At 53.4% G+C, this 14,287-nt stretch overlaps 4 protein-coding genes across 4 annotated transcripts in view; 2 read left to right on the plus strand and 2 right to left on the minus strand.

Moving 5' to 3' along the window:
* Window positions 1-660: 660 nt before the first annotated feature.
* On the minus strand, window positions 661-1,671 carry GUITHDRAFT_118045 (hypothetical protein; the record flags this gene model as incomplete). Its single annotated transcript, XM_005822692.1, has 1 exon — window positions 661-1,671. The coding sequence occupies one exon, from the start codon at window positions 1,669-1,671 to the stop codon at window positions 661-663; it is 1,011 nt and encodes a 336-aa protein (XP_005822749.1).
* Window positions 1,672-4,958: 3,287 nt separating this feature from the next.
* Window positions 4,959-6,477, plus strand: GUITHDRAFT_97721 (hypothetical protein; the record flags this gene model as incomplete). Its single annotated transcript, XM_005822693.1, has 2 exons — window positions 4,959-5,125; window positions 5,219-6,477. The coding sequence occupies 2 exons, from the start codon at window positions 4,959-4,961 to the stop codon at window positions 6,168-6,170; spliced, it is 1,119 nt and encodes a 372-aa protein (XP_005822750.1). The 3' UTR covers window positions 6,171-6,477.
* An 837-nt stretch (window positions 6,478-7,314) lies between these two features.
* Window positions 7,315-8,361, plus strand: GUITHDRAFT_79496 (hypothetical protein; the record flags this gene model as incomplete). Its single annotated transcript, XM_005822694.1, has 1 exon — window positions 7,315-8,361. A coding segment is annotated over one exon (1,047 nt), but the record flags the coding sequence as incomplete, so codon positions are not given.
* Window positions 8,362-11,101: 2,740 nt separating this feature from the next.
* Window positions 11,102-14,287, minus strand: part of GUITHDRAFT_160183 (hypothetical protein) — a gene marked incomplete at its 5' end in the record, with an annotated part of 4,184 nt that continues 998 nt past the window's right edge. Inside the window, 8 exons of the mRNA XM_005822695.1 lie at window positions 11,102-11,527; window positions 11,576-11,644; window positions 11,691-11,792; window positions 11,995-12,066; window positions 12,117-12,197; window positions 12,261-12,332; window positions 12,429-12,485; window positions 12,529-12,579. Of these exons, the coding sequence (XP_005822752.1) occupies window positions 11,426-11,527; window positions 11,576-11,644; window positions 11,691-11,792; window positions 11,995-12,066; window positions 12,117-12,197; window positions 12,261-12,332; window positions 12,429-12,485; window positions 12,529-12,579 (606 nt within the window). The remainder of the gene's footprint in view (window positions 11,528-11,575; window positions 11,645-11,690; window positions 11,793-11,994; window positions 12,067-12,116; window positions 12,198-12,260; window positions 12,333-12,428; window positions 12,486-12,528; window positions 12,580-14,287) is intronic.

Genomic DNA, 14,287 nt, shown 5'->3' on the forward strand with positions numbered 1-14,287 from the left:
TATGTAAGTGGATGACAGAGCATTGCCTTCAGATGAAGATGCTCCTCCTGATCTACCTAAAACTTGGGATGAGTAAGAAGATCGAGGAGCAGGAGCAGAGCAGAACATGAAGGAGGAAGGAGCAGCAGCAGCATGGAGCAGGAGGAGGAGGTGGAGGAGGAGGAGGAGGAGGAGAAGCAGCAGCAGCAGGAAGGAGCAGGAGGAGCGACTGACTGGTGAATTCTGTAGGATGTGGACGACTCGGAGTGGATGGAGGGACCTGCTTACGAGCGGAAAGAGCGATCCGAGACTTCATCGCAGGAGGGCGGAGGGGAGGGAGGAGGAGGCGAAGGAGAAGATGGAGAAGGGAAGGAGGAAGAGGCAGAGGCGGAAGCAGAACCAGGAGAGTAGAGTCGATCGGGATGCTGTCGACGGGGCTTGTAGACATCTTGTACACTAGAGGAGAGGTAGAGGAGGATGTAGGGAGGAGAGATAATCGCATGTCTCGCTTGCTTGTAAAATTTGATGCAACTTTGATGTCGATTTCCATACTTAGACTTTCTTGCTTGCTTGTGTTCATTCTCTCCTCCTTCCCTCCCTCCTCAGGTTCCTCTTGATTCTCCTCCTTGCCTCCCGTTGAACATCACCCAACCTGTAGCAGTTCGAGAGCCTTTCTCTTCGCTACACTCGCCTCCATATCACGTCCCATCCCCACCTCCTCATATCGGTATCTTGACAGCAACTCAGCTTGCCCCCGGAGGGATCGAACGGCGTCAACCCGCTGTCATGCAGCACCTGCATCGAGCTGCTCACTGAGCAGGGCGACAACCTCCCAATCTGCTGCTTCAGCTGGCCGAACTCCATGAAGACGGCCATCACCCTCTTGCCCGCGAACAGCTCTCGAGCTCCCTGTATCGCCTTACACTCTCCTCCCTCGATGTCCAGCTTCATCAGCAGCGACTTGCTGCCTGTCAGCATTGGCAGCAGCATGTCCAGCGTGATGGACGTCACCGTGTCCCCTCCCTTCGCCCCTGCCTCCCCCCACTGCGTCCCCCCTACGTTGTCGGCGATCGACGTGACGGTTTTGAACTGCTTCCCAGCGACATCAGCTACCGTGTTCTTGAACAGCAGCACGTCTCGGTTCAGCCGGCTCGACATGCCGTTCTTCTTCAGCGACAGGAGGATCCGGTCGACGTTGGACGTCAGCGGCTCCACCATCAGCACCCGGTGGCCGTTCTTCGCCGCCAGCAGGCTGTACATTCCCAACTGAGCCCCAACATCAATGACAACCGCGTCTCTGTTGCTCTTGAGCATCTTGATGAAGTGGTGCACTAGATGCGCCTCCCACACTCCCTTCCTCATGAGCTCGCCGCTGACGTGAATGTCCCGCTCAACGGGATGGAGGCAGATGATCGGCCTCTCCCCCGCTGCGTTCATGACGACGCACCTTGCGGTCATGTTGTTGCCCTCCTCCAGCTGAACTTGGTGGAAGAACGCGGGAGATGATCTCTCCCCGAACGCTGCTGCGGATGGCTTAGGGTGCGCGGGGCTGACGTGAGGAGGAGAGGAGGAGCTCTCCTGCCTGCCTTGTGCGCTCTTCCCTTCACGTCTCGCTCCATTGAAGTGGTCCGAAGGAACTCCAACCGGCATCCCTGGCTTCGGCACCTGCCATGCTGATCCGTTGAAGCGCATCCGAACGTTGTCAGCACTCATCAGGGGAGCGTGCATGCTCTTCCTTGCAGTGTCGTGATGACCTTGAACCCTCCCTTCCTCTCCTCGTATCCTCTCCTCTCCTCTCCTCTCCTCTCCTCTCCTCTCCTCTCCTTGCTATCTGTCTGGTATCGCTTTTCTCATTTCACTTCAATTCTCTTTGTTTCTCACTTCCGCAATCGTCCAGCTCCTAAAATCCTCGAGGAAATTTCGCTGAAATTCGCACGATGTCTTCAAAATGTTCAAACTGTAAGGTAAATATACAGAATTCCGTCCCTTTATTATCAACATCATATCCATCACCATCATATTCATTATCATCACCACCACCGTCCTTTCCTTCCCTACCGTGTCGACTTTATTTCAACATCCTCCTCCACAGATTGAGATTGTTCCCCGAACAAAAGACGAAGACAAATGCGTAAGTCCCAATCTTTTCATGTTTTATCTCACGTTGCTCTTTCAGGCTGTGAGACTGTTTTCCCATCTGTCGTTCTACTTACACTCTTCTCCTTCCTGCTCTCCTACGATTCACAAACGACGGGTTCACAGGGGGTGAATTTTGATCTCCGTCCTTGCATCCCACTAGACTACACTGACGATGGTTCTTGTGGTTGGGTCCGTATCAAAACAACTTGTACAATGCACAGCTTGTGAGTTCCACTATTGTTTCTAGAATGTCTTTGTCTTCTGCTCCCGCTTCCCTCCTCACCCTTCCTCCCTCCTCCCTCCTCCCTTTTCCCTACTCCCTCCTCACCTCCTCCCTCCATTCTGCTGTTGTTGCTCTCTGCTCCTCGTTCCCCACAAACATCACCTGCTCTTTTTCTTCCTCAACTTTTTCGTCCTCGTCCTTTCCGTCCTCCTCTCTTGATCTGCTCGTAAGCAAAGGATCTGACTAGCCGATGTGGTGGATTCGTCTCGCTGGACGCGTCGATTCCATCCTCCAGCAAGTGAGCTATGACATGCGTCTCGATTGCCTGCTGACTGTTGTTTTGTATTCTGCAACAACAGTGGGTGAGGAGCAGTTGTCTGCTGTTATCATCTGCAGAGCCCTTGCTGACTTGTTCATATGTGAATCTCATCGATGACTGCAATGGATCAGCTTGTAAGGGACTTTGATATGAATGCAAGGGGTAGCTAATTCTCTGTCTTCTCCTCCCTCTCTCCCTCTCTCCTTCCCTCCTTCATCATCCTGTTTCTATTCCTCATTCCTCATCTTCATCCTCTTTCTTGTTTTCTCCCTTCTCAACAACATCATTCTCGTACTCTTCTTCCTTTCCTTCCACACCCCCTGTCCCTTCCCTCCTCTGTTGGCAGTATTCTTATGAAGCTGGAAGCGGCAATCGTTGCAAGGAGTGCGCCAAGACAGAACTCAATCATTACACACCCTACAAGTTTTGCTACGTGAGCAGAGAAAAATTGGAACGATGACGAGATCCTCTGACTTGTGATGTGATTTGCGCATTTCTCAACAATCTTGGTGATATCAGTGGGTGAGGAAACTTTTCTTTGAGTTGACAATGCTTCATGGAAATGTTGTTCTGATTTTCTGCTTTTCTTGTCAAACTCTCTCTGTATGAATTCACATCAACCTTGTCTTTCATCGGGGACTTCATCGTCGATCGCCAGTCTGTGAGCTCTTTGTCCATTAGTTTGTTCGGGCCTGAATGTTTTGACTGTTTCAGGAGGTTAGATCAAACTTTTGTCGTCTCCGAAAACAAACCATCATCATTTCATTGCTTACTTGATTTGTTTGGTGGAAATCGTCGCCTGCAACTCTTACGATCAGTGGGTAAGGAACATTCTCAATGCTTTGGTTTGCTAATGATTTCCTCACTAATGATCTTGGCTGGTGGTGGAAATTACAAAGCTGGTGAGATCAAAGTGCAGATGCAGTGAATGAGTGCTGATGTTTCGCTTCTGACTCTAATCGAATTCAACGCTTCTACAAATCATCAGCTTGTGAGTCAGCGAATGTTTTGCCTACTTCTTGTTGACTGTTGTCTTGTCTTCCTTGTCCTCCCTTTCGAACAGACGGTGAATCAACAACTTGTCTCGACATTGAACTCTGACCCTGTCGTCTGCTCTCCTTCAATCTGGCTCCTCCTGCTTTCCATCAGAGTGTGAGTGTTGATCTCAACCCTCCCTTGTTCTTTCTGACTTCTTCTCTTTCTTGTTTTGCGATTCTCTGCTATCTGTACAGGAGGTGAGCTTGCATGTGCTGAAGTCTTCTTATAAGCTGATCTCAATGTGCGCTTGGTGTCCACATTGACCTCAACAGCGGGTAACTTCTCATGTTGCCTTGTTGTGTTTCTTCCTTTGTGATGGAATGTTTCTTCCTTGCGATCTCTTGTCATGCTTTGTCAACAGGATGTAAGTATTTGCAGCCTTGCTCTCCTGTACCCTAACGTGATTGCATGAAAACACTTCCACTGTCAACTTTGGCGAAGAGCAGCGGGTACGATACTCTGAATCACTTTCTCCAATCCTCTGATGACCGTCACTTTACCTTCTCCTGCTGCAAATCCAACACGACGAATAGTGTTGTGTAAGTCTGTTGCGTTTGATTGTCAATGATCTGAAAGCACTACATGTAGAACGTGAGCGTCTGTTCTTCATCTCCTATGAAATCTTACGGTGGGGAGGGCAGTGCGGGAAGGCTTCGAGATGGCTGCAGCAAGTCAAGGTCTCTGCTATGCTTTTCCCCTCCTCCTTTATCTTCATCCTCATTTCACTGTCCTTCGTGTACCTCCCATCATTCCCCATCTTTGTCGGTTTGTGCCATTCCCTTCTCCTCCTCGTCTCCATCAACCTCTTCGTTTTCTCAGATTTTCCTGCTTGTTCCCCTTTCCTTTCCCGGTCCTTCCCTCCTCCTCCTCCTCCTCCTCCTCCTCCTCCTCCTCCTCCTCCTCCTGCTCCTCCCTTCCCTCATTTTTCTCCTCCATGAGCAGAACGGATGTCTCGCCTGCTGCAAGAGATACCAGGACAAGATCAGACGGCAACAGGCGAGAGGAGGGAGGGAGCAGAGCGATGCGATGGCAGAAGATCAGGAGATATCGCAGACAAGGATGCTGGAAGAGCAGCTGATCGACGAATGGATCCTCGAGCAAATGCAGGGACGAAGTGAGGAGGGGAGGCGTGGAGGACGACAACCTGACGGGGAGGGAGCGGGAGGAGGAGGAGGAGGTAACAAGGACTTGAGGAAGAGGAAGCGAGGGGAGGAGGCGGAGGTCCCGGACTCCTTCCGCTGCCCTCTCACCCTCGATATCATGCGCGATCCTGTTCTGACAGCTGACGGGCACACGTACGAGCGGGAGCTGATCCATGAGTGGCTGACCCGAAGCTGTTGCAGCCCCCTGACTGGACAGCAGCTTCCCAACAAGGATCTCCTGACCAACCTCGCGCTCAGGAACTCCATCGAGGAGTGGAGGAGGATGTTCGACGGCAACAGTAGCAGCCTTGAGCTTGTGGTCCCGCACCGTCTCCTGCTCAACGTCTCCAGTCCCATCAAGGGCTGTGAGGATCTGAGCTTTGAGCAGCTCGCTGACTGTCCTCCTCTCCCTCTTGCTGAGTCGCACCAGCTCAAGAGCGCCTGCATCGGGGCAGGACAGGACAAGACGGTGTACCGAGGGATCCTGGACGGGAAGGACGTGGCGATACTGCTGGTGAGGAAGGGGGAGAGCGAGCACGAGGAGAGAATACTTCAGAGGCTCGCGCGGCACCCGCACCTTGTCCGGTTCTGCGGGGCCTCGCGGTGGAACAACCAGCGCCTTCTTGTGACTGAGCTCGCCAAGTTCGGGTCGCTCGACGTGTTTGCCGAGCAGCATAGGGCTGTCCTCTGCGCGGATCGAGAGGAGGAGGAGGCGCTGCTGTTCGACATCCTCTTCCAAGTGACCGCCGGCATGATCTCCTTGCACCAGGAGGACATTCTTCATCGCGACCTTGCCCTCAGGAACATCCTTGTCTCCTCCTTCTCCTCCTCCCCCCTCAAGCTCCAAGTTAAAGTCGCAGACTTCGGCTTGAGCCGCAACGGCCCTTACTACTACCCCGCAGCTGCCGCATCCTCCTCCTCCTCCTCCTCCTCCTCCTCCTCCTCCACGTCCTTTCCAGTGCGTTGGACCGCACCGGAGGCTCTCAAGAACAGGATGAGGTTCGGGAAGAAGAGCGACGTCTGGTCATTCGGCGTGATGGCGTGGGAGCTGTTGGGCTACGCGGAGTTCATCCCCTACTGGAAGACGAGCAGCGACTGTCACGTGCTCCAGGGCGTTGCTGACGGCTCGCTGCAGCTGGAGAAGCCCGAGGGATGCAGCGACAACGTGTGGGAGCTCGCGCAGACCTGCATGTGCAGGAGCGCGGAGGAGCGGCCTTCGTTCCTGGACGTGCAGTCCTTGATCTTCCACCAGCGGCGCCGGGAGGGCAGGAGGAGGGAGGGGAAGGAGGAGGAGGACGAGCGACAGCATGCGAAACCAGCGGGCTGTTGATCTTGTGTAGGGGACGAGTAGGGAGGAGTGCGGAAGAAAGAATGAGACTCTTCTAACAAGTACAATAGCGACTTCCGAGGCTCTGACTTGCGGCGAGATCTGAGGGAGTACTACAGACAACATTGCACGTCAAGGATGTGCACAGTGAAGAGAGATGGAGTCTAGAAGGCTTCAGCCCAGGTGTTCTTTCCATGTTTTCAAAGAGAGCAAGACTTTCGCTTGCGTTAGGCCTAAAACTAGAACTAGTCTATTGGTGGGGTAGGGGTCATATTCGGAAGAAGTTTATGTGAAAAGCATTAAACCTCTCAAAAAACTACAAAAGTGTATATCGGACTACATCTTACACCTCTAAATATTTACTCAACTTTGCCCTCCCTGCCGGACAAGACCTTATGCTCGTGTCCGGCATCTGTCAGACACTACAATATATTCTCATGACCGGGCCATGGCGCGGCGGCCGGCCGGTGGCTCCGAATCGCAGGTGGAATTTAAATGCAAGGAACGAGGGGTAGTCTGATGCCCTGAAAGAGGAGAATGGGGGGGTACTCGAGCGGAAACCTCAGTGGCAACCGGTAGAGCCTGGTCATTTTTACCACCCCACCCCCTCACACACACGTAGCCTCGTCAACTAAACCTGCAGTACTAAAAGTGAACAAATCTCACCACCCCACCCATACAAGAAGTTGCCAAATTACGGTGGCTCCACAAGGGATCTGTCGCAATGCGAGCAAGGGAGCGATGGTTGCTTCTAGCGATGCTGGCGAGCTCGTTGATGGAAGAGGTTCGAGCTCAGAGCTCTTACACGTGCGGTACCTGCAACTTCGATGTCTCCAAGACTGGCGTGTTGACACGGCGAGAAACTACTTGCGACGGCTGCAAGACGCTCACGCTTGAGCACGGCACGAGCATCTCCACCTTGACCCCTGGAGTGTTCGACGGCCTTAGCATGTTAGAGGAACTGCGTGTGCTCGGCTACAACTTCACTAGCTTGCCTGTTGGAGTCTTCGACGACCTCAAGAACTTGACCTACTTGTCTCTGTCTGGCAACAAGCTGACAAGCGTTCCTCAAGCATGTTTCAAGAACCTCACAAGTTTGACCTACTTGTCCTTATCCGACAATAAGCTGACCAGTCTGACAAGCGGGATGTTTCAAGGCCTGGTCAGCCTAAGAACTCTCGAAGTTTTCCTCAACGAGCTCACAAGCTTGCCTCTCGGAGTCTTCGACAACCTCAACAAGTTGGAGTACTTGTCTCTATCCAGCAACAAGCTGGCAAGCATCCCTGAAGGATCATTCAGAAACATGACAAGCTTGATGTTTCTGTATCTATCTCACAACAAGCTGCCAAGTCTGACAAGCGGGATGTTTCAAGGCCTGGTCAGCCTAAGAACTCTCTCAATACAAGGCAACGAGCTCACAAGCTTGCCTCTCGGAGTCTTCGACGACCTCAATAAGTTGGAGTACTTGTCTCTATCCAGCAACAAGCTGGCAAGCATCCCTGAAGGATCATTCAGAAACATGACAAGCCTGATGTATCTGTATCTATCTCACAACAAGCTGCCAAGTCTGACAAGCGGGATGTTTCAAGGCCTGGTCAGCTTGAGCATCCTTGAATTGATGGACAACGAGCTCACAAGCTTGCCTGTCGGAGTCTTCGACGATCTCCATAGCTTGACCTACTTGACTGTGTCCCGCAACAAGCTGGCAAGCATCCCTGAAGGATGCTTTAAGAGCCTCACGAAGCTGATGAACATCGATCTCTCTCAGAACAGACTGACTATTCTGAGAGGAGAGCAGTTCCGCAATAAGACAAAGTTGTTGTACTTGTATGCCTACAACAATCTCTTGTCCAGCATCGAGGCAGGTGCGTTTCAAGACCTTAGCAGCTTGCAAACGCTCTATCTTCAACACAACAGCATCTCGACTGTTCCTCAAGGGCTGTTCGACAATCTGACAGCCTTGGACTGGCTGAACTTGCAAAGCAACAACCTGTCGAGCCTGCCGAGTGGAGTCTTCAATCAAACTGTGAAGCTGAGAGAAGTATACTTGTCCTACAATCAGCTCCAGTCGCTGCCTGACGGAATCTTCGACAACACCCCTCGTCTCCAGTACTTTGACGCCGCTATGAACAGTTTGTCGAGTCTGCCATCGGGAGTGTTTCAGAATCGCAGCAATCTGGTTCACATCAACCTCATGGGCAACAAGCTCTCAAGCTTGCCAGGCACGTTCATGGGACTCACCAGACTCAAGTCACTCATACTGTCAAGCAACTCACTGACTCGGCTACCCAGCAACGTCTTTCAGGGCCTCTCTAGTCTCAACGAGCTGGATATGGTGAACAACTCGATGCAAAGTCTCCCCCCCGGCGTCTTCGATGATCTCCTTCAGTTGCAAAATCTTGCACTCGACACCGGCTGCCTCAGTAATCTCTCCAGCAGCAGCAGCAGCAACCAGCTCACCAAACTGCAGTTCTTGAGCCTATACGATACTACTCAGCGAGGATTGACGGCAGCGGCTGCTTCAGCTCTCAGCAGGTTCAAGTACGTGCAGAACCTCGCGCTGGGGAAGTATAACTTGTCGCACTTGTCTTCCGAGGACTTCAAGGAGTTGAAGAATGTCGCGCTTCTCATCTTGGGTCTCACCAACTTCACCGTCATCCCTCCAGGCGCTTTCAATGGCTTCTCCAACATCAAGACGCTCTTCCTCCTCAACAACTCTGCTGCTGGGAAGCCCTCGTGGTCCTTCAGCGGTCTCACTGGTTTACAGGCTCTTGGGATCCACAACAACACGCTCACTGGGCTTGCAGCTTCGAGTTTCCCCGGTTTGACGAACTTGACGGAGCTTTCACTCTCTCACAACCAGCTGTCAAGTCTCGATGAGAACACTTTCAGCGGGCTCTCCATGCTCACCATCCTCAACATCACCAGGAACAAGCTCGCTTCCTTGCTACCCGGCACCTTCAACGGCCTCTCTGCACTGAAGAGGCTGGGGCTAGGAAACAACACTCTCGCCAGCCTTCCTGCCTGGACGTTCGACGGGGTACCGGGGCTGGAGCATCTCGACCTCTCTTTCAATCAGCTGAAGAAGATGGAACAAGGAGTGTTGAGCGGGCTGTCGAACCTGACTTCGCTGAACCTCTCGTACAACAGCATCTCAAGCATCCCTAGTGGAGTCTTCGACGAGCACTTGTCAAGCTTGAAGGTGCTTGACCTTAGGAACAACAACCTCTCCTGCGTCGCCTCGAGAGCCTTCGACAAGCTGCCCAACATCTCTATCGACCTCAGGAACAATCCTTTGCTCTCCTGCTACCACCCGGCCTGGTCCACGTCAGTGCTGCGAGACACGGGACTGCAGGCATGCACGGCAGAGCTAACCTGCGGGGAAGCAGTCTTGAATCAGAGCAAGAGGTTTGAGTTCGTGCTGGCCATGACAGTGAGCGAGTTCAGGAGCAAGGAGGCCGTCTTCATCGAGAGCTTCGCACGCGCAGCAGGAGTGCCGACGTCACGGGTCAAGGTCGTGGAAGTCAAGTCGGTGACGCTGCGTCGCGCTGCCACGGGCGTCCGAGTAGTCACGGAGGTGTCGCTAGCAAACAACGAGAACGTTGACGTCAGCTCCTCGACCTTGAACGCTGCCCTCAAGGCCCGTGGGCTCCCGACGGTCCAAAGCGATGGAGAACAGGTGACAACGACGACTCCAGCTCCAGCTTCTTCTACTTCAGCTCCAGCTCCAGCTCCGACGACTCCAGCTCCAGCTTCTTCTACTCCAGCTCCAGCTCCAGCTCCAGCTCCAGCTCCAGCTCCAGCTCCAGCTCCTGCTCCTGCTCTTTCCCCCCCCGCACCTTCGTCCCAATCTTCAATCCAGACACCTTCTGCTCTGGTCGTAACGGCTTGCGTGACTTTGATGTCTCTGATAGTAATCTCTCACAAGTGAATGAAGCTCGGATAGTAATATCTCACAAGTAATTGAAGCTCTGATAGTAATCTCTCACAAGTGAATGAAGCTCTGATAGTAATATCTCACAAGTGAATGAAACTCTGAAAATGAAGTCCTCTGTTCTCTTCTCCTTCCTCCTCGCCTCTCTCTGACTGCCCTCGAATCCTCTGCCCTCGTTGTGTTCTCTCTTTCATTCCGTCCTCAGCCTCTTCCTCTCCTCTGCCTGCTCCTTCTTCTACTCCTCTCTTATTCTCTCTGCTGCTTCTTTGCCGCTGCGGGACGCACATGACCGAAGATACTCCGCGACAATCTTGACCAGCTCAGGGCCCAGCTGTCAGCCTCAAATTTCCTCGGCCTGGGGGCGCCATCGGGCCCGCCCGGGCTACGGGCCGGCAAGACTTCCGAGCCCGGGCCGGCCTGGCGGGCCGGGAGGTCCAACGGGCCGTCGGACTGAGTCAAGTTTCTCCGAGGCTCACTCAGCCTGGTTTTCACCCCCGTCCCACCCATTGTAAAGTCCGGAGGGTGGGGGTTACAACCCCACCCTCACATATTCGAGTTCTCCTGGGGTGGGTGGTTTGACTCTTCCGAACAGTCAAGCCGCTATGTGGGCCGTCGAGAAGCCGTTCATGATGTTGGATGAAGCGGAGGATCCTGATGTGAGAGCAGATGCTTCTCCCCTTTGATCTTTCCTTCTCATCCTCGTCCTCTTTCGTCTCCCTTGCATGTCCTCCTTCTTTTCCTCTCCTCGTCCTCCCTGTTCGGATCTTCATCATTTCCGCTTCTTGACGTTCCTTGTTATCTTGTCGCTGATGCTCAGCCTATCCTACTACGATGTTGTTTTATGATATGCTTACATGTGTTGTCTTGCTTCATCTTGGTTTCATTCTATCGTTCTCCTCTAATCGCTATTTCACTCATCTCAATCCCATGTTGCCCTACTTCTTATCTTGATTTCTGCCTTGTCTGTCGATTCGATGTGGATGCTCTTGATCGCTCTCATACATTCTTTGATCTTCAAATCTTTTCTCCTATTCGCTTCACTCATGCGCATCACGCAAACTTTTAATCTTTTTTGTACGTCAGGCTGTCGCTGCCGCTCTTGAGGCCTGCAGTGGAGAGCTGATTTCGCACAACACCACCCAGAACATCATCAACAACAAGGCGAACATTGACTACTGCATTGACAACTTCAACTACATCTCCAACCGCATCAGGTGCATCAAGGTCATGACGGGCGGCGGGCCCTTCCTCGCCTAAGCCCAGGTCAAAGCTAATTGCTGCTCTCGGAGCATCGCGTGTGATCCGATGAATAAAGCCAAAGGTTTCAGACAGAGATCTTGCTGGAGAAGAGAGCGTTGGAGAGAGCTCGTAGAGCGTAGACCGATCGAAGCTCTGAGTCGAAGAAGGGAACTTGATTCAGCCATATCTGCCAGTCAAGTTAGTGTAGTCGAGGAGGATAAAGGAGCAGGGACACCGGATGTGCATCGGGCTGCTCCAGCGGAGCGCTAGCGGACAAGTCCTCAAGCTCTTTGATGCACTTGGCCTGCCAACAGGTCACATGACCCCTCACGCTCCTCCTGCTGCTTAACCTGCGCCTTGACGATCCTCGCGACGGCCGCGGGGTCGCTGGCGTCCCCCAGCAGCTGGTTGACAACCAGGTTGTCGATCGCAACTCCGCGCTCCTTGAGCCCCTGACAGTCGATCTCAGTCGGGGGGCAATGGGGAGAGAGGAAGTGAGACCAGAGCAGAGGACAGCAGGGAAGGGAAGGGAAGGGAAGGGAAGGGAAGGGAATAAGAAAGAAGAGAGGACATGGGGAAAGCAGAGACAGTATGTGGAAGGCAGAGAGCGTAGACAGGGAGGAACGAGAGCGACAAGTAGGAAAGGGAGAAGACCTGTACAAGCCTCTCGCTCTCAGCAAAGCTCAGGGCCGAAGCAATAGAAACGCCGACAAACTGAGTTCGGTCCTGAAATCTCGTCATCCTTCCAGTCAACTTCTGGAGCGCTGTTCTGTGACCTTGTCTGTAAGAAGTTTCCTGAGCTCCTCTGCTTCCTCCCTGTAGCGCTCGATCGCCCTAGCAGCGTCCTCGATGTCGTCCTGCTGCTCTCAGTCCCGTGCTGACGTCATCAAGTCTCTCACCCTCGACTCATCCCCGCTCACGAAGCTTTTCAGACCAAACAAACTCTTCGCCGTGTTGATGGCGCCGTCCAGCCTCCGCTTCAACGCCAGCACCTGCTCATGGTCACTCCTCTCGGCCCGAAGCTCCATGCTCTCCCTCCCTCTTCACTCCCCCTTCTTCTCTCCCCCCTGCCTCTGCCCTCCACTTGCCTTCTGCAGGAAAGAGTCGAGGAATTCAGGGAAGGAGAGGAGGCGGAGCGTATGCCCCTGTCACGCTATCAGGAGGTGCAGGATGAAGAGGCAGGAAGACCGTCGGGGCTGTGTCGACGATGACCCGGTCGAAGTTGGAGCTCTTCACCACCTGAAGAGACGATGAGAAGAAGAGAGGAGGGGAGAGAGCGAGGACGAGGAGAGAGGGAGAGAGAGAGAATGAGGACAAGAATCAAGAAGGATCTCCCGGCAGAGGAGATGAAGAGGAATGAGAGGGAGAGGTGAGGAGCGAGGAGAGGGGGGCAGGCAAGGGGCCTCTTCCTCAAGACCTGCAGCACTTTGGCGAGTGACACGATCTCGTCAATCCCTGTCGCTCCCATCAGACGTCACGGAGTTTGACACCCTCATTCACCAGGTGGGGGAGTCTCGATGATGTCTGCAAACTCGTCCAGGCCCAACTGGAGACAGGATCGTTCAGCTGGGCAACAGACGAGAGAGTTTGCGGCACCTGGTTGGCGAGCTCGCCGAATCTGCTGCTGAAGCTGCAGAGAAGGGTTGAGGTGGACTACAGGTGGGGAGCTGCTGGGTCACCTGGTGATGCCTCTCAGCTTCTCTTTGAAGTCTTCCACCGCCTGCTCCGTGTCAATCTCCATGGCGTAGAGGAGGCCGTTGGTCCCTTCCACCTGCGATGGTCTCACTGGCTGGAAGCAAGGATGGTGCGAGGAGGAGCAAGTGGAGGAAGAGCTGGACAAAGGAGGGGTGTGTATGCCAAGAAGGAGCAGAGGAGGAGAGGAGGAGAGGAGGAGGACAGGTAAGTCAAAGAAGGGAGACAAGGGCACAAGCAGGAGTGGAGCAAGACGGGCTGGAGGGTGTGGGAGGGACATACGGGGGTTGGCTGCCCAGAAAGCTTCACGTCAAGGCAGTCGCCGAGGGAATGGGCAGGATCAGTGGAAACAATCAGAGTCTTCATGTTGAGGTCTGCCTGTAAGGGGATTGAATCATTACATGGATCACTCCTGCTGCTGCTGCTGCTGCTGCTGAACATCGCCACCGCCACATCCTTCATGACCACGACTTGCTGATCGTGCCTTTTCCACCTCATATTTTCATTCTCGTGTCCATCAACCCCTCCCTCCTCCTCCTCACCATCCACTTACAAGTTGGACTGCAAGAGCAGAGCTGGTGCTGGTCTTTCCGACTCCTCCTTTTCCGCCGACGAAGACGAACTGTTTGTATCCTCAACTGAAGATACCTGACTCCTCCTCCGATCACCTGCCCTCTTGCCGAAGGATCGAAGAGCTTGCCGTAGCGGTCGAGAGACACTTTGTTCGGAGAGAATGCAACATTTGCAAGAGCGCGCAGGCCATAAACACCGACAATCTGCAGAGAAGAGGAGGAGAAAGATGAGATCAATGAAAAGATTGAAGAGAAGGAGGCGGAGAAGGAGGAGAAGTAGGAGGAGAAGGTGAAGGCGGAGGTTGAGATGGAAGAGGTGGTGGAGGAGGTGGTGGAGGAGAAGTAGCTGTAGTAGTAATAGGAGGAGGAAGAGGAGGTAGTGGTGGAGGTGGAGATGGAAGTGGTGGAGGTAGTGGTGGAGATGGTGGAGGAGGGGTTGTTGACACTGGCGTTTCGCTGGTGTTGGTAGAGGAGGAGCAGAGGAAAGAGTCAACACACGACAACCTCAGTGTCGAAGAGAGGAACTTCAGTGATTTGCAGAGGTCCAGTATGCGGAGACTGCCTGATCCTGCCGCTCTTGTCACCCTCCCTTCCCTTCACAGCTCAGCATTCACTTCTCAAGGATCGCATGCTGCTCCTTCTTTCTCCTCTGTCAGGCACTCCAAGTCAGCCCCCCTCCCCCC

This window comes from Guillardia theta (genome assembly GCF_000315625.1).
Source record: "Guillardia theta CCMP2712 unplaced genomic scaffold GUITHscaffold_120, whole genome shotgun sequence".
Taxonomy (NCBI): domain Eukaryota; class Cryptophyceae; order Pyrenomonadales; family Geminigeraceae; genus Guillardia; species Guillardia theta.